The 25,849-nt window shown below is 42.0% G+C and overlaps 1 protein-coding gene across 1 annotated transcript in view; it reads left to right on the top strand.

Annotated features, from left to right (window-relative positions):
- The window catches only part of uqcc1 (ubiquinol-cytochrome c reductase complex assembly factor 1), a 129,318-nt gene that overhangs the window by 15,703 nt on the left and 87,766 nt on the right, over window positions 1–25,849 (top strand). The window contains exons 2-5 of the mRNA XM_072556202.1: window positions 12,407–12,541; window positions 14,332–14,439; window positions 16,015–16,087; window positions 21,948–22,005. Of these exons, the coding sequence (XP_072412303.1) occupies window positions 12,407–12,541; window positions 14,332–14,439; window positions 16,015–16,087; window positions 21,948–22,005 (374 nt within the window). The remainder of the gene's footprint in view (window positions 1–12,406; window positions 12,542–14,331; window positions 14,440–16,014; window positions 16,088–21,947; window positions 22,006–25,849) is intronic.

Below are 25,849 nucleotides of genomic sequence, written 5' to 3'. Positions count from 1 at the left end.
ACAAATTGCTCGTGGCCTTCGATATACCAAGCCCTTCTACAAATATAAGGGACACAGCTGAGTTGTACTTGCCATTTTCCCCTATTACTTCCATCACACCAGGCCAGTCAGTCCAAAGCTGTTGCACCTCTTTTTTTGTAAAAAGAGCAACTTGTGTAGAATGGGAAGGGGTTCTTTACTCAGCTTGCACAGTGGCGTAGACACTCCTGCACCTCTGGGATTGAGTCTTGGCATGGCTCTGTGTTTGGGATAGAGCACTTTCTCTGTTGCTATGAATGCTGGGTAAAGAACTCTCCATTCCACTCAATGTTACAATGTATGATCATTTAAAATAACTATTTTACCAGTAAGGAAACTTAGAGACGAAAAGAGCAGCTGAAAAACTTGAGGATCAGTAGTTTAAATGTCTCAATGTTGTGTATCATTTACACTGTGGTGTCAGTAATGAATTTTAATAAATAATAACTTTTTTTCATTCTTCTATTCGGATTGAGCAAAATAGGCAGCAGAACATTTGTGCAATTATTTTGCCCTCTGCTTCTTTGGATTTTGCCTGGAAAGGACCTTCTGTTCTAAAAACTGTAGCAGAATATTGGGATTTACAGACCTGTTATTGGCAGCACTCCACACAAGTATAGAACATATTGTTGAAAACAGTGGACTCTTGTGCTTGTGATTTTCTTTTCATTCTTTGGTTAGAGACCAGATTTGTTTCTGATTAAAACCTGCATTTTGATTTGAGCTTGATGCAGGTTTATTGTTGTCACATGTACCGAGATACAGTGAAAAGTATTGTGTTGTGGGCTCTACAGGTAGATGGCACCATACACAGTGCATCAGGGTAGCTCATCAGAGAAAGAGATCAGAAGTAATATTTGAGGTCCTTACAAAAGTCTGGTAACAGCAGGGAAGAAGCTGTTCTTGAATCTGTTCTTAAATCTGTTCTTACATGTATTCAAACATTTATATCTTCTGCAGGATGGAAAAGGGTATAACTGGAATGGGAGGGATCTTTGATTATGTTGGTTGGTTTCCTGAGGCAGTGGGAAGTATAGATGGAGTCGGTGGATGAAAGGCTGGTTTGTGTGCTGGACTGGGCAGCGTTCATGACTCTCTATGGTTTCTTATGGTGTTAGGGAGAGCAGTTCTAGAGTCTTAGAGATGTAAAGCATGGAAACAGACTCCTTGGTCCAACTCATCCATGCCGACCAGACATCCTAACCTAATTTAGACCCATTTGCCAGCACTTGGCCCATATCCCTCTAGACCCTTCCCATTCGCATACCCATCCAAATGCCTTTTTAAATGTTGCAATTGTACCAGCCTCCACCACTTCCTCTGGCAGCTCATTCCATACACGCACCATCCTCTGCATGAAAAACTTGCCCTTTAGGTCCCTTTTATATCTTTTCCCTCTCATCCTAAATCTACGCTGTCTAGTTCTGGACTCCCCGACCAAGTGAAAAGGCTTTGTCTATTTATCTTCTCCATGCCCCTCATGATTTTATAAACATCTGTAAGGTCACCCCTCAACCTCTGATGCACCAGGGAAAACAGCCCCAGCCTGCTCACCCTGTAGCTCAAATCTTCCAACCCTGGCAACATCCTTGTAAATCTTTTATGAACTCTTTCAACATTCTTCTGATAGGAAGGAGACCAGTTGCTATATCATGTTGTGATGCATCAAGAAAGGATGCTTTCTATGGTGCTTCTATAAAAGTTGGTATGAGTCATTGTGGACATGCTGAATTTTTTTTAGCCCTCTGAGGAAGTAGACACATTGTGCTTTCTTGATTGTCGCATCAACGTGGGCAGACCAGAATGGATAGTTAGAGATCATCACTCCCAGGAACTTGACACTCGTGACCATCTCCACCTCCGCTCCATTGATGCAGACAGGGGCGTGCTGAGAAGTTAGTTGATAGAGTTAGCTGTTTAAAGCATGATACTGCTCAACAAAGAAGACAAGGCAGCCTTTTATCCCCTTGAGGCCACTTTGCCATTTTAAGAACATGTCTGGTCTGTACTTCAATGCTATTCACCTACCTTAACTCCACATCCCCTGATATTCTTGCACATATTGAACTTGCACAGTTGGGATATTGAATGCTCAAATTAAATCTCTCCCCAGTTTGAGTGGGAGAGTTTCAGATTCCTATTACCTTTTTTATGTGAAAATGTGCATCTTTGATGGGCAGCACGGTGGCTCAGTGGTTAGCACTGCTGCCTCCCAGCGCCAGGGACCTGGGTTCAATTCCAGCCTTGGGTGACTGTCTGTGTGGAGTTTGCACATTCTCCCTGTGTCTGTGTGGGTTTCTTCCGGGTGCTTTGGTTTCCTCCCACAGTCCAAAGATGTGCAAGTTAGGTGAATTAGCCATGCTAAATTGCCCATAGGATGGGTGCATTAGTCAGAGGGAAATGAGTCTGGGTGGGTTACTCTTTGGAGGGTCATTGTGGACTTTGGACTTGTTGGGCCGAATGGCCTGTTTCCACACCCTAGGGAATTGAATCTAATCTTCCTACCTAAACAGCGGAGCTTTTATTTTAAGATTTTATTCTGTCGTTCCTGATTTCCTCCAGAGGAAATAGTTGATGGATAAACCAATTATCCATTAAACCTTATAAAACCTTAATCAGATGCCCCTCCATTATCTATTCTCAATAGAAGTTAAACTAATGCTACTAGGCCTCAATAGACTATCTAAATCCATGGCGTTATGCTGATGAATAAATGGTCAAGTAGATGTTAGGAATAGCAGAATTGATCAGTTGGATGTAAACGTTTGCATTTCCTAAGCAGGTTAATGTCCTTACTCAGGCTTTTCTGTCAAAATTTATTTCAACATGGCTAGAAGGAGCCGACTTGGCCATTGTGCTTGTGCCAGCCATTTGAAAGAGCTGACTAATTAATCCATTTCCCTATTTTTTCCTCATAATCCTGCAAATGTTTCCACTTCGATTCTCTTTTGAAAGTTGCTATTTAATCTGTTTCCACCGCCCTTTAGGCAGTGCATTCCAGATTACAGCAACTTGCTGTGTGAAAACATTTATCCTGATCTCGCCTCTGATTCTTTTGCCAGTTTCAAGGGAACAATGTTCAGGGTTGGGGTGTGGGGGGAAATAGCCAGGCATACTTCCCACAGATGAGAAATGCATATATAAACAAGATGTGGATTTCTTCTCCATCTATCCACTTTGATCTTTTGAGAGGGAATTCAGTCTTAACAGATGCAGTGCTGATTGTCGGTCAGCCTCTGAATCTGTCAGAAAAGTATTGAGCTAGGAAGCAGCGACACCTGGGAGGAGTAAGTGTATCTTGAAGTAGTTAAATTGAGTTGAAGTCCCATAGATAACATTCCTTTAGTGGTGAATTCTGTGTCTGCACTACTGATTGTCTCGCTCTGTAACTTGGGCAGCTGGGCTCATTTGGCACCACTTCTACCTGTGAGTCAGAGTGCTACATTTCAACTTCCACCCCAAACACGCAATCAAGACTTATTCTCCAAGTACAGAGTTACTGTTGCATGTCTGGAGGTGCTGACATTTTGGATATGGTTCTGTCTGCTTAGTTCAGGTGGGTGTTAATATATTCCATGGCACTGCTGGGAAAGAGCAGGGAGTTTCGGTGTCTGGGCTAACATTCCTGCTTCATCCAAAAGCAGCAGAAACAGATGGTGATCTGTTGCTGTCAGAGTTTGCGTACAAAATACACTGTAATCCAAAAAAGCAACCCATTGTACATTGAAAAAAAATTGCATTTATTTGGCACCCTGCACACACTCAGCAAGTTGATTTTGATGTGTGGTCACTGTTGTGATGTTGGCAATGTAAAAGGCAGCTTGTGCACAGCAGACTCCACAAACGGCAATGTGATAATGACCAGATAATCTCTCTTTGATGTTTGTTACGAGATCAACATCAGCCAGGACTCCAGGACAAACTCCGCTGCTCCTTGTCAGACAGTGTTTTGAGATCTTTATCGTCCAGCTGAGAGGGGTGACAGGGCCTTGGTTTAATGCCTCATACAAGAGATGGGTTCAAAACGCTTTCAGATGTTTGAGTGATATGATGAGGCGCTATATCCAATTCAAGTCACATGCTGTTCCCGTCCAGTGTTTTTCTGGCAGTACTGTACAGTATTTATTGGAGGTTTGTAATTTTAAAAGCATTTGAATAAAGCTCACTGTAATCTATTCTTGTTGAATGCTAGCTTTCAAATGAAATCCTGACGTTTCTCCCATACAAAGATGAGACACTGAAAAGCAAATTTTGTAATCAGCATGTGAGCTAAAAACTGTTGTGCAGTGGTTAGGCCATTGTTGGAATATTGTGTGCAATTCTGGTCGTCTTCCTATCGGAAGGATGTTGTGAAACTTGAAAGAGTTCAGAAAAGATTTACAAGGATGTTGCCAGGGTTGGAGGATTTGAGCTACAGGGAGAGGTTAAATAGGCTGGAGCTGTTTTTAAGACCATAAGACCATAAGACATAGGAGTGGAAATAAGGCCATTCGGCCCATCGAGTCCACTCCGCCATTCAATCATGGCTGATGCGCATTTCAGCTCCACTTACCAGCATTCTCCCCGTAGCCCTTAATTCCTCTAGACAACAAGAACCTATCAATCTCGGCCTTGAAGACATTTAGCGTCCCGGCCTCCACTGCACTCCGTGGCAATGAATTCCACAGGCCCACCACTCTCTGGCTGAAGAAATGTCTCCGCATTTCTGTTCTGAAATGACCCCCTCTAATTCTAAGGCTGTGTCCACGGGTCCTAGTCTCCTCGCCTAACAGAAACAATTTCCTAGCATCCACCTTTTCAAAGCCATGTATTATTTTGTACGTCTCTATTAGATCTCCCCTTAATCTTCTAAACTCCAACGAATACAATCCCAGTATCCTCAGCCGTTCCTCATATGCTAGACCTGTCATTCCAGGGACCATCCGTGTGAATCTCCGCTGGACACGTTCCAGTGCCAGTATGTCCTTCCTGAGGTGTGGGGACCAAAACTGGACACAGTACTCCAAATGGGGCCTAACCAGAGCTTTATAAAGTCTTAGTAGTACATCTCTGCTTTTCCTGGAGCGTCAGAGGCTGAGGGGTGATTTTATAGAGGTTTATAAAATCATGAAGGACATGGATAGGATAAATAGACAAAGTCTTTTCCCTGGGTTAGGGGGAGTCCAGAACTAGAGGGCATAGGTTTTAGGTGAGAGCAGAAAGATAAGAGACCTAAGAGGCAACCTTTTCATGCAGAGGGAGGTACGTGTATGGAATGAGCTGCCAAAGGAAGTGGTGGAGGCTGGTACAATAACAACATTTAAAAGGCATCAGGATGGAGATACGAATAAGAAGGGTTTGGAGGGATATGGGTCAGCTGCTGGCAGGTGGGACTAGATTAGGTTGGGATATCTGGTCAACATGGACAAGTTGGACCGAAGGGTCTGTTTCCGTGCTGTACATCTCTAGGACTGTATATGTTGACGACTTGTTATTGGAATGGGGAACAGAAGTGTTGAGTACTGCTGAAATTTCTTGATAAAATTGTGGTTCTACATGTGCCCGCTGCTCACTGTGTTTTTGTAAATATCTGCAGATACGCCCTGATTTCAGTAAAATGAATGCCACCCAGATGCTACTTAACAGCGGAACTGGAAATGGTACTGATTGGAAACAGTAAAGTTAGTGTTATCGCAGAAGAATACTAATGCGTTTTTTGGAAATTCAAAGGATGTGCAAGAACTAGAGATTTGAATAGCTTGAATGAGCAACATTCTGGTTTTCATTTGAGTAGAAAAATCTAGCATGGTTTTCACTAAAGCTGGTGCGATGATTGTATTTCCAGAATTCTGCCTCTTTTCTTAGGCAAACAGGAAAAGCTTTTGGAACATTGTGAGCAGTTTTGGGCCCCGTACCTTAGGAAGGATGAGCTGACATTGGAGAGGATGCAGAGGAGATTTACAAGAATAATCTCGGGGCTGAAGAGCTTGTCATATGATAAGTGGTTGAGGGCTTTGGGTCTCTAATCGATGGAGTTTAGAAGAATGAGGGGAAAGGTTCATTGAAACTTAAAAGAATACAAAGAGACCTGGATTGAGTGGACATGGCGAAGATGTTTCCAATAGGAGGAGAGGCTAGGACCTGAGGGCACAGCCTCAGAAAGAAGGGGATGACCCTTCAGAACTGAAATGAGGAGGAATTTCTTCAGCCAGAGGGTGGGGAATCTATGGAACTCATTGCTGCTGAAGGCTGTGGAGGCCAAGTCATTGAGTGTCTGTAAGACCGAGATAGATTCTTGATTCATAAGGGGATCAAGGGTTAGAACATAGAACAACACAGCGCAGAACAGGCCCTTCGGCTCTCGATGTTGCACCGACCTGTGAACTAATCTAAGTTCATCACCCAACACTATCCTATCATCATCCCTATGCTTATCCAAGGACTGTTTAAATGCCCCTAGTGTGGCTGAGTTGACTACATTGGCAGGCAGGGCAATCCACGCCCTAACTGCTGTCTGAGTAAAGAACCTTCCCTTGACATGTCTTAAATCTGTCACCCCTCAATTTACAGCTATGCCCCCTCATACAAGCAGATGTCATCATCCTCGGAAAAAGAGTCTCACTGTCCACCCTATCTAATCCTCTGATCATCTTGTATATCTCTATTAAATCCCCTCTTAGCCTTAGAATCATAGAGTCATAGAGATGTACAGCATGGAAACACACCCTTCGGTCCAACCCGTCCATGCCGACCAGATATCCCAACCCAATCTAGTCCCACTTCAGTGGCTAGCACCCGGCCGATATCCCTCCAAACCCTTCCTATTCATATACCCATCCAAATGCCTCTTAAATGTTATAATTGTACCAGCCTCCTCCACCTCCTCTGGCAGCTCATTCCATACACGTACCACCCTCTGTGTGAAAACGTTGCCCCTTAGGTCTATTTTATATCTTTCCCCTCTCACCCTAAACCTATGACCTCTAGTTCTGGACTCCCCAACCTCAGGGAAAAGACTTTGTCTATTTATCCTATCTGTTCCCCTCATAATTTTGTAAACCTCTATAAGGTCACCCCTCAGCCTCCGATGCTCAAGGGAAAACAGCGCCAGCATGTTCAGCCTCTCCCTGTAGCTCAGATCCTCCAACCCTGGCAACATCCTTGTAAATCTTTTCTGAACCCTTTCAAGTTTCACAACATCTTTCCGATAGGAAGGAGACCAGAATTGCACGCAGTATTCCAACAGTGGCCTAACCAATGTCCTGTACAGCTGCAACATGACCTCCCAACTCATTACTCTGATCAATAAAGGGAAGCGTACCAAACGCTGCCTTCACTATCCTATCTATGTGTGATTGCACTTTCAAGGAACTATGAACCTGCACTCCAAGGTCTCTTTGTTCAGCAACACTCCCTAGGACCTTACCATTAAGTGTATAAGTCCTGCTAAGATTTGCTTTCCCAAAATGCAGCACCTTGCATTTATCTAAATTAAACTCCATCTGCCACTTCTCAGCCCATTGGCCCATCTGGTCCAGATCCTGTTGTAATCTGAGGTAACCCTCTTCGCTATCCACTACACCTCCAATTTTGGTGTCATCTGCAAACTTACTAACTGTACCTCTTATGCTTGCATCCAAATCATTTATGTAAATGACAAAAAGTAGAGGGTCCAGCACTGATCCTTGTGGCACTCCACTGGTCACAGGCCTCCAGTCTGAAAAACAGCCCCCCACCACCCTCTGTCTTCTACCTTTGAGCCAGTTCTGGCTAGTTCTCCCTGTATTCCATGAGATCTAACCTTGCTAATCAGTCTTCCATGGGGAACCTTGTCGAATGCCTTACTGAAGTCCATATAGATCGCATCTACTGCTCTGCGCTCATCAATCCTCTTTGTTACTTCTTCAAAAAACTCAATCAAGTTTGTGAGACGTGATTTCCCACACACAAAGCCATGTTGGTTATCCTGAATCAGTCCTTGCCTTTCCAAATACATGTGCATCATGTCCCTCCGGATTCCCACCACCGAGGTCAGGCTTACCAGTCTATAGTTCCCTGGCTAGTCTTTACCTCCCTTCTTAAACAGTGGCACCACGTTAGCCAACCTCCAGTCTTCCGGCACCTCACCTGTGACTATCGATGATACAAATATCTCAGCAAGAGGCCCAGCAATCACTTCTCTAGCTTCCCACAGAGTTCTCAGGTACACCTGATCTGGTCCAGATCTTGTTGTAATCTGAGGTAACCCTCTTCACTGTCCACAACACCTGGGGATTTATCCACTTTTAACTGTTTCAAGATATCCAGCACTTCCTCCTCTGTAATCTGGACATTTTGCAAGATGTCATTATCTATTTCCCTACAGTCTGTATCTTCCATATCCTTTTCCACAATAAATACTGATGCAAAATATTCATTTAGTATCTCCCCCATTTTCTGTGGCTCCACACAAAGGCCACATTGCTGATCTTTGAGGGGCCCTGTTCTCTCCCTAGTTACCCTTTTGTCCTTAATATATTTGTAAAAACCCTTTGGATTCTCCTTAATTCTATTTGCCAAAGCTATCTCATGTCCCCTTTTTGCCCTCCTGATTTCCCTCTTAAGTATACTCCTACCTTCTTTATACTCTTCTAAGGATTCACTCTCTCCAATGAGAACAGACCCAAGTCCCTCAGCCTTTCCTCATAAGACCTTTGCTTCAGACCAGGCAACATCTTGGTAAATCTCGGTTATGGAGACAAGGCAGGAAAATGGGGTTGAGAAACTATCAACCATGTTTGTATGATGTAGAAGATTCATTGGACCAAATAGCCTAAGTCTGCCCCTATATTTTATGCTCTAAGTGGGTAAACCTGCTAATTGGATGTGGTGCTGCTCCTCTCACTATTCAGAGCAGCTGGGTTTCTGGTAACTGAGCGAATTTATTCTTGGGTCCAGCTTGGTGCTGCTGGGTAGTTAGGAAAAGCTGGAGAATGTTGTGTTTCATAACAGGAAGTGACAGTGACCTGAGACCTGTTTTAAATATCGCATGTTGTAGGCGGGCAGTTCTGTAATGGATTGTTATGAGCAATGAAGTGAATAGAGTACAGGATTGAGAAGGCAATCCGTGGAGTTGATAACCTTTTTGTTTTGGTGAAGATGTGATCCTTTGCAGGGAAGAGGGAGGATCTCCTGGTGCACTACCCCAGAGCAACATGGGCAGAGTCTGCCTTCATGCCTGTGGTGGGTCCATAGCCTGGGGTCATCAGTAAATAGTCAGGAAAAGAGTCGTCATCTGTCATGAATGAAGACCCAGGAAACCAGTCAGAACAATTCAAATGTAATGCTTTACAAACTGAGTGCTACAACCTGTGTTAGTTGAATCCTATCGATACTTTTCTCTTCTGAACCACTGTCCTGCAGCCCTTGGTTTATTGTTAGATTTTATCATTAGATTCAGTTGGGTTAATGCTTTGAGATACTGTTAGATATCTAACATTAAAGTTTGCAATTAAAATCAACATCTGGACTATCAGTAATCAGTGTTACTTTATAACAATCTCAAGACAAGCAGGTATTGCTTTTATTGCTTATCAAAGCCTTGGGCCAGCCCAATGTAAATTATTCCCACGGAATTACTTTTAAAGTGTAATTACTATTGTAATGCACAATATTGGCACAGTGACTCAATTAGTTAGCACTACTGTCTCACAGCACCAGGGACCTGGGCTCAATTCCACCCTCTGGTGACTGTGTGGACTTTGCACATTCTCACCATGTCTGCGTGGGTTTCCTCCCACAGCCCAAAGATGTGCAGGTTAGATGGATTAGCCATGCTCAATTGCCCATAGTGTCCAGGAATGGATAGACTAAATGGATTAGCCATGGGGAATGCAGGGTTACAGATATAGGGTAGGTGGTTGGGTTTGGGTAGGAGCTCCTCAGAGGGTCAGTGTGGACTAAATGGGCAGAATGGTTTGCTTCCACACTGTAGGGATTCTGTGATTGATAATTCATTAATGATAGTGATATATCTGAATCACAAGAGACAGGCAATTTCCAGTAGGTGATGTATAGATATCAAGATGTCATCGATATCAGGTCAGAGGATAAAAACATACAGTGCAGAAGTATTCATCTTACCTGCGCTGGCCCTTGGAAATGCTGTCTGATTAGTCCCGGTTCCCATTTTTTTTTCCCTTTTGAGTATTTATCAGGTTCTCTTGGAAGTTTCCATTGAGTCAACTCCCAACTCTCTTTCAGATTCTACATTCAAGATCTCAACAATTTTATTTTTATTTAAATCTCTTCATCTCCCTTCAGAGTTTTTTGACCAATGGATTTACATTTATTTTCTCTGGTTGCTGACCCTTCTACTGGAAGCAGTAAATAGGGAAAAACTGTCAAATGCCACAGATTTAGAATCAGTGGGGGATGAGAGACTCTGAGGTGCACTAGTGAATAAAGCAGCATTGAAAAATAGTTGGGTTGAAGGAATGGAGAAAAAGGAGAGATAAGAATAGAATAGGTGCATGGGATTAGGCTCACTCTTTGAGTAAAGGATAAACACCAACACTGGACCTCTTTCATAGGATCACTCAGCACGGAAAGAGACCATTCGACCCATCATGCTTGTGCTGGCTCTGGAGGAAGAATTATTCAGCTGACACTACTCCTGATAGAGTGTGGCAAAAGTTTCCTCCTCGCCAACTCATCCAATTCTCTTTTGAAGTTTATTATGGATCTACACCCCTTCAAAATCCTAAATGTTCATTGTTGGAAATTTGATGCAAGAATAATTTGAAGTATGTTATTTGATAATGTACCGTATTGTTGAATGCTGATAGAGTGGTGAGGTTTAACACAGATGTCTCTTACATTTAACAGACCTTCACTGAACGTAACTTTGCTTGTCTATTGGATTTGCCTTTCAATTGGTTCTCTGTTCATTTGCAAGAAATACAGTATGTTTTTTCCCTTTCTGTACAGTGGGATTGCAGGTGGGACTAAAAACTTGTCGATATTCCCAACTTTCCTATTTCTTCAATCAGAATTTCCCATTGCATTAGTTTACAGCAGCATTTACTTGCTGCCATGAAATATTTTTGAATATTTTCTTCAATTTGGGGGGGATTCTTTTTGATTGCTTATGGATCTTGTGTTGCTCTAAACATGAAACAAACATTTTTAAGCCACTAATTTAAACTTTTCATTGATACTTTCTGTAAGCCTTTTGCATTTGAGGTACTTAGCTTCATAACTGGACAGGAATAAGCCATATAAAGCCTGAAATATTTAATTAATTTGGCACAATAACTGGTTTTGAAATTGGGAGTTCAACTTTGGCTATTTGTTTCGAAAGCCTTGTATTGAATTCTACAGAGCCACATGCATAACTACATTGATTGGTGATCGAGGAGGCTTCAACAAATGTAATTGCAGCTTTTAAAAGCAGTTTGGAAAGTGATTGGTATGTTGTCCTTTTATTACAGGTGGGTTGGAATGTAGGAATAAAGAAGTCTCTCTGTTTTTTTTTGTAGGGTCAGCTGGCCACTCCAATGCTGGAGGGCTATGTCCAGTTTTAAAGGAAGTACAGATTTGCATTGGAGGCAGAATATCGAGCATTCACTAAAACAAAACAAAGAACTGCAGATGCTGGAAATCTGAAACAAAACTTGCAGGAGAAACTCAGCAAGTCTGGCAGCATCTATGGGCAGAAAGCAGAATCACTGTTTCGAGTCCTCTGACTCCTCTTCAGAGCTGATAGTACCACATTTTCTGAGCTACTTATGCTGAAGGCAAGGTTGGGGTGTGGAGATAGGCCTCAGACCTCAGAGAGAGATCCAAAAGGGGTAGGAAGGCAAGAGAATTATTGATGTTAAGCCAACTCGAAAGAAAAGCTATGTAATAATGAGGGCTAAGTGTAGGAGAAATTGAGTTGACTGCTGAAAGCAACCCATGTCATGACAGGATCAAGGTGTGGAGGTGGATAAAAATCATGGAAAGATGGAATCGGGCTCTATAGTGATTGAATTCAATATTGAGTCCTAGAGACTGCAGGATTCTCAAGTGAAAGATAAGATGCTGTTCTTTAAGCTTGTGCTGAGCCCCACTAGTGCACTACAGCAAGCTCGAGACACCGATGTTGGCATGGGAACACGGTGATGTGTTGAAATGGCAAGGGTCATCTTTACAGACAGAACATAGGTGTTCTGCAAAGTGATCACCAGGTCTGCATTTCATTTCTCCAATGTAGAGGAGACCATATTGTGAGCAGCACTATTGATAATATTGCTGCCTTATCACCATCACTGAAGACGCAGTAGGTAACTGCAAATGGTACAATTAAGCTACTGTTTTTGCTTCCACAGATCTACAGGCAAACTACATTTTTATATTTACACATCAATTCCTTATTGCTCCCTTTCAGCTTCGTGCTGTGTGGCGAAGTGCAGTAATTGGAGTTGGTGCTTCCAAGCCAAATGGCCTCACCTCCTGCAATGGGCTGCGACACACTTTACTCAGACCAGGACTGCCATACCGGGCCATTCACATCACACCAAACGTAAGTTTTGGAAACCGGGAGGGAGCATTTGTTTTCAAATCCCGTGGATGTCAGGTGAAGCCTTGCTCATCCGCATTCCTTCATCACTGCCTAGCATTTACTGTCTGAAGGACATTCACTGAGTGAGCAGAAGGTGGTTTGAATAATTCATGAATTAGGGTGAACTACTCTGATTTATTGGTCTACTGACCAAGTAATTTTAGTTTTATGGTCTACTGTCCTGAAAATGTTAGGCTCGATTTTAATGTCCTCAGTTTAAGAAAACAAACTTGTTCTTTGTTTGTTTACATGGTTGAGATTGTGTTTTCAATTGAGGCAGTTGTTAGTTTGAGCTGACATCTGTCGCTTTGCTCCATGCCTGAATTTGTTTGTTTACAATCGCACCATTGAGTACCTGTGTTAGGCTTTTTAAAATTCAGTCATGGGATGAGGGTGTCACTGGCTAGGCCAGCATTTATTACCTATCTCAAGGGCAGTCAAGAAACAGCCACATTGCTGTGGGTCTGGAGTCACATGTAGTCCAGACCAGGTAAAAATGAGTTTCCTTCCCTAAAGGATATTAGTTAACCAGATGGGTTTTTTCCAACAATCAGCAATGGATTTCTGGTCATCGTTAGACTCTGAATTCCAGATTTGTTTTATTGAATTCAAATTCTACCATCTGCAATTCAAACCCTGGTCCGCAGAGCATTGAGTCCAGTGATAATGCCACCAGGCCATTGCCTCCCCAAAATTACAGGTTTCACCATCTGAAAGATTTGAGCAATGTTAGCATAGAAGACAACAATGACATTAGAGATGGGGGCTATTGTCTTCAACAAAATACAGGGCTATTCTTTTAATTTAAATTGCATAGAGTCCCTGAAATTTCAGCCCAGAAGTTAGCTATTCTGTCCATCATACCTTTGTGACAAACTTGCCATCAGAACCTGTCCACATGCAAAACCACTTCCTTGTTCTGTTATCCACTTCATTGACCTTGCCTTGTAACTTCTACCCTTTTAATCTTCTCGTTTAAGCCTGTGTAAAACCCAGTTTCTCCTAACCAACCTTACACTGTGTCCTGTTCACCCGTTACCCATTGTTCGCTAACCAACATTGGATCTCAGTCCAGCTGTTTTAAAATTCTCGTGCTTGCTTTCAAGTTTGTCTGCAGGCTTGTCAGCCCACATGTTTGTAGAGCCTTGTAACTCTTGCAGATCTAAAATCTACAATCCTCTGATTCTGTCCTCCTGCACAGCCTCTACATCCATCTCTCCATCATTATCAAACCATGCTTTCAGCTGCCTGTCTCATAAGCTCTGGAATTGCTTCCTGAAATAACACTGCCTTTCCATCTCTTTCCCTCACTCCAGAGCTCTGTAAACACTGCTTTTTGATTTATGCCGTAGCCCCTTGATCTAATATTTGACTTGGTGATTTTTTTTAATGATAATGCTTCAGTGAAGTATCGCTGCTATTGCTGAAATTGAAGCATTCAAGAAGGCATTGAGTACTTATTTGGACAAAAATAATGTTTAAGGGTATGCTGGAACAGCAGGGAATTTGCACCAGCTAGTGATGTCCATTTAACCAGGCAATAGAGGCACAGTTGGCCTAATGGTCTCCTTTTGTGCTGTCACACTTTTGTGATTCTATGAAGTATCTCAGGAAGTTTTTCACTACATTAGAGGTTCATATAATTTCACACTGCCACTGTTGTATGCAGTAATATTTGATTATACACTTTGTTAAACTATTAATTCTCGGGTGTTTTGTGGCTAACATTTTGTTTTCCATTTTATTAACAGTTTTCCAATGTTAAAAGTCCAGCTGAGCCTGTGGAGGAAGAACTGAGTCCCTTTACCAAACTGATAGAAGCCATGGGATTCACAGGGCCTCTGAAGTACAGCAAATGGGTATTTTTGCTTGAGCTAATGAAAATAGGAGTGGGGTTCTATGATGATGCTGTCTCTGTTGGGAAATTGAGCAATGTCTGTTCACACTTGTTCTAATAAGGATTCCCAGGTCTTCGAGAAAACAAAGAACTGCAGATGCTGGACATTTGAAACAAAAAGAGAAAGTGCTGGAGAAACTCAGTGGATTTGACAGCATCTGTGGAGATAGAAACAGTTAACTTTGCAAATCTGCTGACCCATATGAGATCTGTGTGAACTTTATCCTTCAGTTAGGCTGTATTCTGGAAGAGGTTTCTGTTCAATGTGACAGTATAAAATACTACATTTGGTTTTGCTGTACAAAGTTGGAAAATAGAAGATGCGTGCCATTAAATGTGCAAAAAGGTAGAATGTTACTTACACTTTCCAACAGGATTTGTGCCATTCCTAAATTGGCTGAAATCTTTCTCTTTATTCATTCGCAGAATATGGACGTCACTGGCCAGGCCAGTATTTATTGACCATCCCTAATTGCTCAGAGGGCAATCATGAGTTAACCATTTGCTGTGGGTCTGGAGTCACATGTAGGCCAGACTGGGTAAGGACGGCAGTCTAGATTAGAGTGGTGCTGGAAAAGCACATCAGGTCAGGCAGCATCTGAGGAGTAGGAAAATCGACGTTTCAGGCAAAAGCCCTTCATCAGGAATGAGATGAAGGATGCTGCCTGACCTGCTGTGCTTTTCCAGCATCATTCTAATCTAGACTTTGATCTCCAGCATCTGCAGTCCTCACTTTCGCCTGGGTAAGGATGATAGATTTCCTTCCCTGAAGACCCTTATTGAACTAGATGGGTTTTTCTGACAAAAGACCCATTTTCTTCATCATCATTAGACTCTTATTCCCAGTTTTTCTTTTTAATTGAATTCAACTTCCACCATCTGCCTCTAGGCTATCACCTCCCCTTGGTGCTTTTCAATTAATGTTTCATCCTTTGTCATGAAAGCAAAGTATAGCTGGTAACGTTTGAGTCAGAGCACTTTGATCTCTATTGTCCTCTAATGTGTTACTAGAGGGAACAATTCAAGTTGACAAATATGACATCAACTAATTGCACAACATTCAGATTTATTTGGGACAGCACAATGGCTCAGTGGTTAGCACTGTTGCCTCACAGCACTAGGGTCCCAGGTTCGATTCCGGCCTCTGCCAACTGTCTGTGTGGAGTTTGCACATTCTCCCCGTATCTGCATGGGTTTCCTCCGGATGCTCCGGTTTCCTCCCACAGTCCAAAGATGTGCAGGTCAGGTGAATTGGCCATGCTAAATTGTCCAAAGTGCTGGGTGCATTAGTCAGAGGGAAATTGGTGTGGGTGGATTACTCTTCGGAGGGTTGGTGTGGACTGGTTGGGTCGAAGGTCCTATTTCCGCACTAGGGAATCTAATTTGATTGAGAAATAGTGTAAAAGGTTTATCGCCATGTTATTAATTTCTATTTTTAATGCTTGTTACTTTTATTTCTCCTCTGTTTCGACTTTTGTGTGCGCTTGCTTGTCTAATTAATTTTTTTCTAAAATCTTCATTTTCGCCTATGTTCCAGAAAATTAAGATTGCTGGTCTGCGGATGTACACCTGCTGTGTGGAGAGGATCGATTATGATGACTTGTTTGAAAGTACGTTTAACCACGGTTTTTCTGCAATCTGTTATATTTGAACTGCTTTGATTGTTTTTTTTAATTTTTAAAGGTATCACCCATTCTTTTGAAATGAAGATTGCACAGTGGCAATAAAAGCAGAAAATCCTGAAAGAAACTCAGCAATTTGACATCCTTTGTGGTGAAAGAAAGAGTTAGTGTTTCAAATTCAATTTGATTTTTCTTTGGCAAAGGGATTATGGTACCATTGCATTTTGGTCAAATTAACTTCAAGTCCAAAGCTTACACATTACACATTGAGAGACTAATTGACAGTTGAATGCAAAATTAAATTAAGTCTATTGTTGAATGGTTTGCAGCGTAATTTATACATATTGAGATGTTAGTTGAACCTGGATTGCGCATCCACTGAATTGGAATTGATTTCCTATGTTTTTAGTTAAGGGACTCAAAGGAAAATGGGAATTGCAGAAGGAACATTGACTTAAAAGTGAGGGAACATTAAAAATCATGTAACAAGAAGGCTTGTCGGGTCTTAAGAAGCATTGAGACCAGTTTGCATACACAAATGAGATTCTAGATTTTAAGAATGCCCCAAGATTCTACTGTCAGCTGGATTTGTCTCTAAATAGGCTGCTTTATTACAAAGCTTCATTGGCAGTGGGTTTTAACTGGGGAAAGTAATTCTCATTAATCACATACTTTATATATAGAATATATGATATTCAGCTAACATAGCTCTGGGTCTGCAGAATGGGTGAGGCTGCTGGTTGGAAATGAAAAGAGGCTCTGTGGTGATTAATCAAAGTCTTCCAAGATTGTAAAAAGAAAAGATAAAAATGCCCCAAGCAGTTTCATTATGGAGAAATTTCAGTTCCTGGGACTTAATTAGAAAAGTAGTTTTGAGAGAATTCAGGCACAACCTCTTCATCCAAACGTTCCATTGATATCAGATGAGATGATTTGGATGGTTACTAAAGAAGACCAATGGGGCTGCAGAGTCAATCAAAGCTGAAGGGGGAAAGATTTAAACTGTTTGGTACACGGGCAGATTGGGGCATTTTATTCCTGGAAAAGGAACTGGTTTGCTGGATCTCATCGCTTTTTCCTATTCCAAACGTTTCTTCTGAGATTGACATCCAGCAGAGAGCTGTAGAGCAGCCAATTGGGCAATTAAAATAAGATCAGGAAAAGTCACTTAAATTTTCTCTTCCTTTTTTGGAGTTGCTTTGTAACATAAAAAGTGTTTGATTAAACCACTGAGAATGTGGGTTGAGAGTTTTGAGCTATTGGAACACTACTAATTCTCCTTCTGTAAATATATGTGCACTTGACGAGATGTATGTTTTTTAAATTATAGAACATTGATGAGTAATTTTTTTTGTTTAATCATTATTTCCCCCATTCAACGGCTAAGCATCTGTCCACCTTTCTATCTCATAAAACTTGTTGGTTCTTGCATTCCACTTTACTCCCATTGGTCCTCAAAAACCTTTGATTAGTTTTTGTAGTATTCCGTTATTCTGTATCTGATTGTGAAATTGTTAACTGATCCATGTTCACCATAAAACATAGCAGAGGTAGGACTTTCAACTCATTGGATCTCCACCACCATTCAGTCAGATCATGGCTGATGTGATCATCCTCAGCTCCACTTTCCTTTCTATTCCTTGATTCCCTGTTTGATTAAACAAAAATCTGTTTATCTCAGCCTTGAATATACTTAATGACCCAGTCCGTCCAGCCCTCTGAAATAAAGTCCACAGATTAACTACTTCTGAGAGAAGAAATTCCTCCTCACTTTTGTCTTAAACGGATGTGAACCCTTTTTCTGGGACTATGTCCTGAACCCTCAAAGGGAAACAACCTTTCTGCATTTATCACGTGAAGTCCTCTTAAAAAATGTTGCATGTGTCAATAAGGTCACCTCTCGTTCTTCTAAACTCCAAGAGTACAGGCCCAACCTACTCATAAGGCAGTCCTTCCATACCTGGGATCAACTGAGTGAGCTTTCTCTAGTCTGTCTCTAATGTTTTTTTTCCCTTTGGTACGGGACCAAAACAGTTCACAATATTCCACCTGTGGTCTGATGAGTGCCTTGTATAGTTTTAGCAATACTCCTGCTAAGAGCCATGAACTACTTTCTTAATTGTCTGCCATTTTTCCTCAATTGTCTTTGCTGCTAAAGTCCTTTCCCCAGTCCAGCCAGCTCTGACCTAGTTTCTTTGCAATTATTGTTATTTAAGTTCAGCAGTCAATTTAAGTTTGAGCTAAGTTTCTTCCTCTCAAATTGAATGCTAATTTCTGACATGCTTTGGTCACTGTTTAGATTACCTACAGTGGGGAATCAGGCCCTTCGGCCCAACAAGTTCACACCGACCCTCCGAAGAGTAATTCACTCAGACCCATTTCCCTCTGACTAATGCACCTAACACTATGGGTAATTTAGCATGGCCAATTCACCGAACATGCACATATTTGGACTGTGGGAGGAAACCGGAGCACCCGGAGGAAACCCACACAGACATAGGGAGAATGTGCAAACTCCATACAGACAGCCGCCCCCAGGCTGGAATCGAACCCGGGTCCTTAGCGCTGAGAGGTAACAATGCTAATCACTGAGCCATCTTAATTAATCTAGTCCCATTTGCCATCATTTGGTCCATATCCTTCTAAACCCTACCCGATTCGTATACCTATCCAAATGCCTTGTAAATGTTGTAATTTACATTTATCAAAACTGTGACATTACACATCACTCAATCCAAGGTAGCCTGATCCACAACATTTTTCTTGAGAAAACTGTACTGACTGCCATCTATGACCTCTTGCTCATGGCTGCCTTTGCCAATCTGACTAACCCAATCTATAGGAAGATCAAATTCACCCATGGTTAATGTGGTTTCTTTGTTATATGCCATCATTGTCTCCATCATTTACCTACTGTTAAAAAGCCAACAGACTGCTTCCCTTCCTTTATTTCTTATCAAATGGGTTGTACATGTTCTGATCCAAGAGCATTTCTCTCTATCGTAAGTATTTCATCTTATACTAAGATTGTTATATCATCAACATTGTCTTGTTGCCTATCCTTTCGAGAAGTGTCATACCCCTGAATATTTAGTTCCCAGTTTTGATATCCTCATAATGGTCATAAGGAGATTGTAACCATTATAATAATCATAATGGGCCTGATGGTCCATTAACCTGTACTTGTGTCATTAGTTCATTTATTTTGTTCCAAATACTATAAGTATTTAAGTAAAGAACTATTAAACTTTCCTTTTTACCATTTTCTCCCTTTGATCCTATACAGTCTACTGCTGACTTTCTGTTTGTACCCTCTGTCCCTTCCTGTCCCACTCTGGATAACAATATTCAATAGCTGCCCTCTTACTTAGAAAGTTTGCATTCCCCTCCCAAACTCCATCCCCTTCTAAATAGCTTAAAGCCCTCTCTCCAGCCCGAGTTATTTGATATGCTTGATTGTTTAAACATGAGTGTTGACTCAAAGCAAAGTAAATTGACTCCACAGTAGCTACTAGAAACTGAGCTGTAAGCACAAGTGTAGGCACTTGAAAATTGCTGGAATATTTTAAAACCAAATCCGTTGCACACTTAGAAGCTAGTGTCATCTCCGCATTGCCCTGAAATAGGAAATATACAGTGCTTATTGAGGTACATTTGACAGGTGTCTGCTTTTCTCCACTATCTGATCTCAGCAACCGTCTGCTTTTCCGGGGGTTTCGAATGTGTGTCTGCAATCAGTTGAACTGGGGCATTGTGCCTTCCAGATCCAATTAACATGATTGTGTCCAGCAAGTCACAGGTTAAAGCTGAAAAGAATACTATTCTGTCCTTTTCACTAGCTCCGGGACTCTGCTGCTGCTTTCAGTCAGTCTAGCAGCCTCCTCCATGATCACCAACCTGACATTAAGATTGTTAAACTCCACACAGGGCTAGATAATCCCTCAGATTCTTTGGTAATAGTGACAGGTTTGGTCATCATAGCAGCAAGGGCAAAGCAATTTGAAATAAGCTAGAAGTTTTCTGATCGATACTCTATCCCATTTTGATTTAAATTTGCATTCAAAGATTCAAGATTCAAGCTTCAAACCTTAAGCATTCATTTCCTCTGCTGCTGGCACAGTGGCTATAATGTGCACCATCTACAAAGTACTCTCCAGAAGCTCACTTGTTCACTAATCTCTAACTGTTACCCAAGATCCAAGATATGGAATTGATAAATTGCCAGTTTGAATCTCTGCTTGGAGCACACTTAGCCCTAAAGCTGCACTATTAGTGTGCCTGCGACAGGCAGCAATATTTTCTAAGTAGGGAAAGACTTCGGAGATTTGAAGCACAAAGGGACGAGAGAGTCTATTAGCTCAGAATTGTGTTAAGGTTAACGTGCAAGTTCACTTGGCAATTAGGAAGAAAAATGCAATGTTGGCATTCATTTTGAGAAGGATAGATTTCAAGTGCAGGGATGTACTGTTGAGGCTGTATAAGGCTTTGGTCAGATTGAATTTTGAATATTGTGGGCAGTTTTGAGTTCTGTATCTAAGGAACAATGTGCTGGTCTTGGAGAGATCCAGAGGAGGTTTACAAGAGTGACCCTGGAGGTTAAGGGCTTGTATGAGGAGCTGTTGAGGACACTCGGTCTGTACTTGATGGAATTTAGAAGGATGAGGAAGGATCTTTTTGAAACTAACAGAATACTGAGAGGCCTGGGTAGAGTGGAGGTGGAGGCGATGTTTCCATTGGTAAGGGAGACTAGGACCTGAAGGCACAGGCTCGGAGTGAAGGGACGACCTTTTCGAATGGAGATGAGGAATTTCTTCAGCCAAAGGGAGGGGAATCTGTGGAATTTATTGCTACAGAAAGCTGTGAAGGCCAAGTCATTGGGTATCTTTAAGACAGTGTGTGATAACGTCTTGATTAGTAAAGGGATCAAGTGTTACAGTGTGAAGGCAGGAGAAAGGAATTGAGAAACATTGACCATGATTGAATGGTGGAGCAGCCTTGATAGGCTGGATGGCTTAATTCTGCTCCTGTATCTTGTGGTCTTCTCTCTGCGCTAGTAAGGAGGGCCATTTGGCATTCTGTTGAGCTTTAATGGAGTTGTTCTATGGAGAATTCACTTTTATCAGTAGTTGATATGTTTATGGAAGAATGTGTTTCACACCATGACACCTGGGTAATTTACAAAAGAGCCATATTGGCTGTTCATAGTGACACTAATGTCTGCCTAAACCTGGGCAATGAGTCATACTGCAGCAAAACTTGACACTCGAACTTAGACTCCATACAGGAGAGAGAAGGGCAAATAACCCATTAAACTGAGGCGCCATTCTGTCGTTTTTCTGGACCATGGCTGATCTGCATCTTAAATCCATGTAGCCCACCTTGGTTTGAAAACACTTAATACCATTGTCTAGCAGAAATAGAAGGGTTTTTAATTATACCTGGTCCTTACTGATTACCAGTGTCCATTGCAATGGCATTGATATACTTGGTAACACAGTGGGCTCGAGGTTTTAATCAATGTGGCACTATACTTGGTCTATGCACTTATCGCTGTGACAGCTCTTGTGGTTTCCTGTCTTTTTTTTGAAGTAATTTTTCCAATCTTTTTTCTAGCATAAAGAGGCTGTTAGTTATTTCTGAATCTCCTTTCCAAAACCACGTTGCTGGAGTGAGGCAACACCCATCCTGCACTTTGCTCAGAAAGCCAGTCATAACTAGATTTTTTGTCGTTTGTTCTTGGGGAGGGTCCCTTTTTACTCAGAGTAAGGGACAACACAAAAGTTAGGTTCTCTAATGTTTTCTTTCAAGCTAGGCAAACTAAAATGAATCCTTGTTTCTGTGACTGCAGGATGTAATTTGTCAGACACACTGAACTCCTGGTTTCTAGTCGCCCAGCTTCATGTCTGGTGAGTAAACTTAATTTCAAGGCTTGTTTTGAGAGAATGCGTAAGTTAAGCTTTTTTAATGTTTGACTTTTGCCTGTTAGATTAGAGATCTTGTGTGAAAATGCCAACAGCTGTGTACACCTCGCACAGCTGAACGTGCTGCATGCCAGCACCATCTGCGCCCGGGTTACTGTGGTGCCAGAAAATGGAATTGACGCAGGATTGTAGAAGCGCAATTCTGCCATCTTTCATCTGTGCTTCAGAACAAGGTCTCAAAAGGATGTGTTGTTGCCTTTCAGCTGTCTAGCTTCCGCCATGGGGAAAGAGTGATGAGGATGGGAGAGTCAGACAGGAATCCATTTTAGTACAATCTGCAAACTTCGAGAGTGCCAATATTCTCATCCTTGCTTTAATTTGCAACTGGGACATGAGTTATTTGGCTGGTAGTTCCGCACTGAACAAGACATTTATAAACCAGTTTGATTTTACTGAGTCGATCTCTACAATGACTGTACACCTATGACACTGACTATTCTGAGGCCAGAATTGAACTCTAACTGAAGTAAAGATAACATTCTGATATTCGCTTTTAATAATCACTGCAAATCGAATAATGGGAACTGCTTCAGATTAATTTATATATTTAATTTGCTTCTCGGTGCCCTATTGTCATGAAACCTAAGTTTCTGTAGTGAACAGGAAGAGTTTTATCATGTGGAAGTAACAATTAAAGCATGTGCTTTGAAATTCAGTTCCTCAGGTCTACACAAGATCACTACCAAGCAAAATTTGTCATTGAACTAAATAAAGGTATTTTGGGCTAGTTGCTTGACAAGATTGATTGATAGATGTTACTGAATTTCATAAAGGAGGAGTGAGAATTAGGGAGGCATAGAGGGGTCAAAAAGGAATTCCTGAGTTTGGGCAGCTGAGAATACATTCGTTAATGGGGCGACACTGATAATTTGTGATCTGGCACGGTGGTAATATCACTGAACAAGAAACCCTAATCTGGGAATGTGTTCAAATCCCACCACCGGCAAGTGGTGGAGTTAACTACAATTCATGAAGAAAACCTGCCATTCTTTTCTGGTCTGGCTGAAGTGTGACTCCAGACCAATAGCAATATGATTGTCTCTTAACTGCCCTTTGAAATGGACCAGCAAGCCCCTCCACTCAGTTCAAGGGCACTTAGGGATGGATAACAAATGCTAGCCTTGTCACTGTTTCCTCTCATTTTTCATTTAAAGAAAAGGAATGAAGCCTCTTTTAGAGATGGAGGAGATTACATCGCTAGGGGAACGTGAGGCTCCCGACATGAAAGTACGGATGTACATTGCTGGATTGGACACCAGTATGAAACAGTGAATGCAGAGTGATGGCTGAGGGAATTTGAATTGGAATATGGGCATCAGATACAGTAAGATTGCAGAGGGTGGAAGCTAGGAGACTAGATAGGAGCATGTATTAGCATGGATAGAGGATTGCTCATTAATGGAAGGCAAAAAGTTGGGATACAAGATGATAACTTGTCCTAGTAGTGTGCTACAGGGATTGGAGCCACAATTATTTACAACATATTAATGACTCAGATGAGGAAAGAGTGTTTGCAATGATATTTTTAAAACAGATTGTGTAGGCCAGTGATAAAGATGGCGCAGAGTCCACAAAGAGGTAGAGATTTTAAGCTAGTGCGCAAAATCATGGCAGATGAAACAAGTGAGGAAGAGTAGTGGAGTTGAATATTATTTAAATGAAGAAAAACTGCAGAAAAAGCCACAAAACTGAGGGCCTTTGGAGTCCTAATCCATGAGTTATTAAAAGCTAGCATTCAAGCTCAGCAGGAAAGCAAATGGAGTGTTAGCCTTGTTTCACAGGGAATGGAGCATTAAAGAAGAAGATTTTGCTAAAATGATTCAAGGCACTAGTCAGACCACAGCTGGAAAACTGTGAACAACTTTGGGCCCTTATCTAAAGAAATTTGCACTTCTATTGGGGGCAGTCCAGAGAAAGTTTACTATGTTGGTAGTAGGAATGGACGGTCTGTCTTATAAGGAGAGGTTGAGCCTGTACTTAGTAGAATTTAGAACATTTAGAGGTGACCTCATCGAAACATGCAAATATTCTTAGGGCATTTGACAAGGATAGGAACGATTTCTTCTGCTCGTGGGAGTGTCTCAGACTAAAGACATAATTTAAGTCCGAGATGAGGATGCATTTCCTTTCTGATGGCAGTGACTCTGTGGAATCCCTTTCCTCAGTTTGCTGTTGAGGCTGGATTGTTCATTATATTTAAGGCTGAGCTAGACAGGTTTCTCATCAAAAAGGAATAGAGGATTATAGTGAAAAGGCACGAACGTGGAGTTGGGGATTATCAGATCAGCCATAATCTGATTGAATGGTGGAGCACATTTGATGGGCTGAATGGCCTACTTCTGGTCCTTTTTTTAAGTAATCATAGTATTGGGAAAATTTGAGTCTGGAGGTATTGAAAATCTGGGTTAGGATTAAGTGTCTGTATTATCCTGTAACCAGACATTTTTAAACTATTTGCAAGCAATGAACTTGTGACAGCTGGTCTGGTCTCTTGGCAGTGGTAGGTGAGAGAGACATGTTAGGGCTCTGTGACAGCATGTGCTATCCTTACCTTTGAATCAGGAGGCCCGGGTTCACATTAAATCTGCTCCAGGTTGATAAATATCTGGAAGACAATTATATAAATGATTTGGACGTGACCATAAGAGGTACAGTTAGAAGTTTGCAGATAACACCAAAATTGGAGGTGTCGTGGACAGAGAAGAAGGTTACCTCAGATTACAACGGGATCTTGATCAGATGGGCCAATGGGCTGAGAAGTGGCAGATGGAGTTCATTTCAGATAACTGTGAGATGCAGTATTTTGGGAAATCAAATCTTAGCAAGACTTATGCACTTAATAGTAAGGTCCTAGCGAGTTGTGCTGAACAAAGAGACCTTGGGGTGCAGGTTCATAGCTCCCTGAAAGTGGAGTCACAGGTAGATAGGATAGTGAAGAAGGCATTTGGTATGCTTTCCTTTATTGGTCAGAGTATTGAGTAGATTAGATTATTTACAGTGTGGAAACAGGCCCTTCGGCCCAAAATGTCCACACCGACCTGCCGAAGCGCACCTACCCAGACCCATTCCCCTACATTCACCCCCGCACCTAACGCGGGCAATTTAGCATGGCCAATTCACCTAATCTGCACATTTTTGGACTGTGGGAGGAAACCGGAGCACCTGGAGGAAACACACGCAGACACGGGGAGAATGTGCAAACTCCACACAGTCAGTCACCTGAGGCGCTGTGAGGCAGCAGTGCTAACCACCATGCCACCCACAGACTTTGCCTATTTATCCTATCCATGCCCCACTCCACACAGATAGTCACTGGAGGCTGGAATTGAACCCGGGTCTCTGGCGGTGTGAGGCAGCAGTGCTAACCACTGAGCTACCAAACCGGTACGGGAGTTGGGAGGTCATGTTGCGGCTGTACAGGACATTGGTTAGGCCACTTTTGGAATATTGTGTGCAATTCTGGTCTCCTTCCTATCAGAACAATGTTGTGAAACTTGAAAGGGTTCAGAAAAGATTTACAAGGATGTTGCAGGGTTGGAGGATTTGAGCTATAGGGAGAGGTTGAATAGGCTGGGGCTGTTTTCCCTGGAGCGTCGGAGGCTGAGGGGTGACCTTATAGAGGTTTACAAAATCATGAAGGGGCACAGATAGGATAAATAGACAGTCTCTTCCCTGGGATGGGGAGGTCCAGAGCTAGAGGGCATAGGTAAGAGGGGAAAGGTATAAAAGAGACCTAAGGGGCAACCTTTTCACGCAGAGGGTGGTATGT

This window comes from Chiloscyllium punctatum, chromosome 37, assembly GCF_047496795.1.
Source record: "Chiloscyllium punctatum isolate Juve2018m chromosome 37, sChiPun1.3, whole genome shotgun sequence".
In the NCBI taxonomy this organism is placed as follows: Eukaryota; Metazoa; Chordata; class Chondrichthyes; order Orectolobiformes; family Hemiscylliidae; genus Chiloscyllium; species Chiloscyllium punctatum.
The sequence above is the reverse complement of the archived record's forward strand: the minus strand, read 5'-3'. Positions and strand labels throughout refer to the sequence as shown.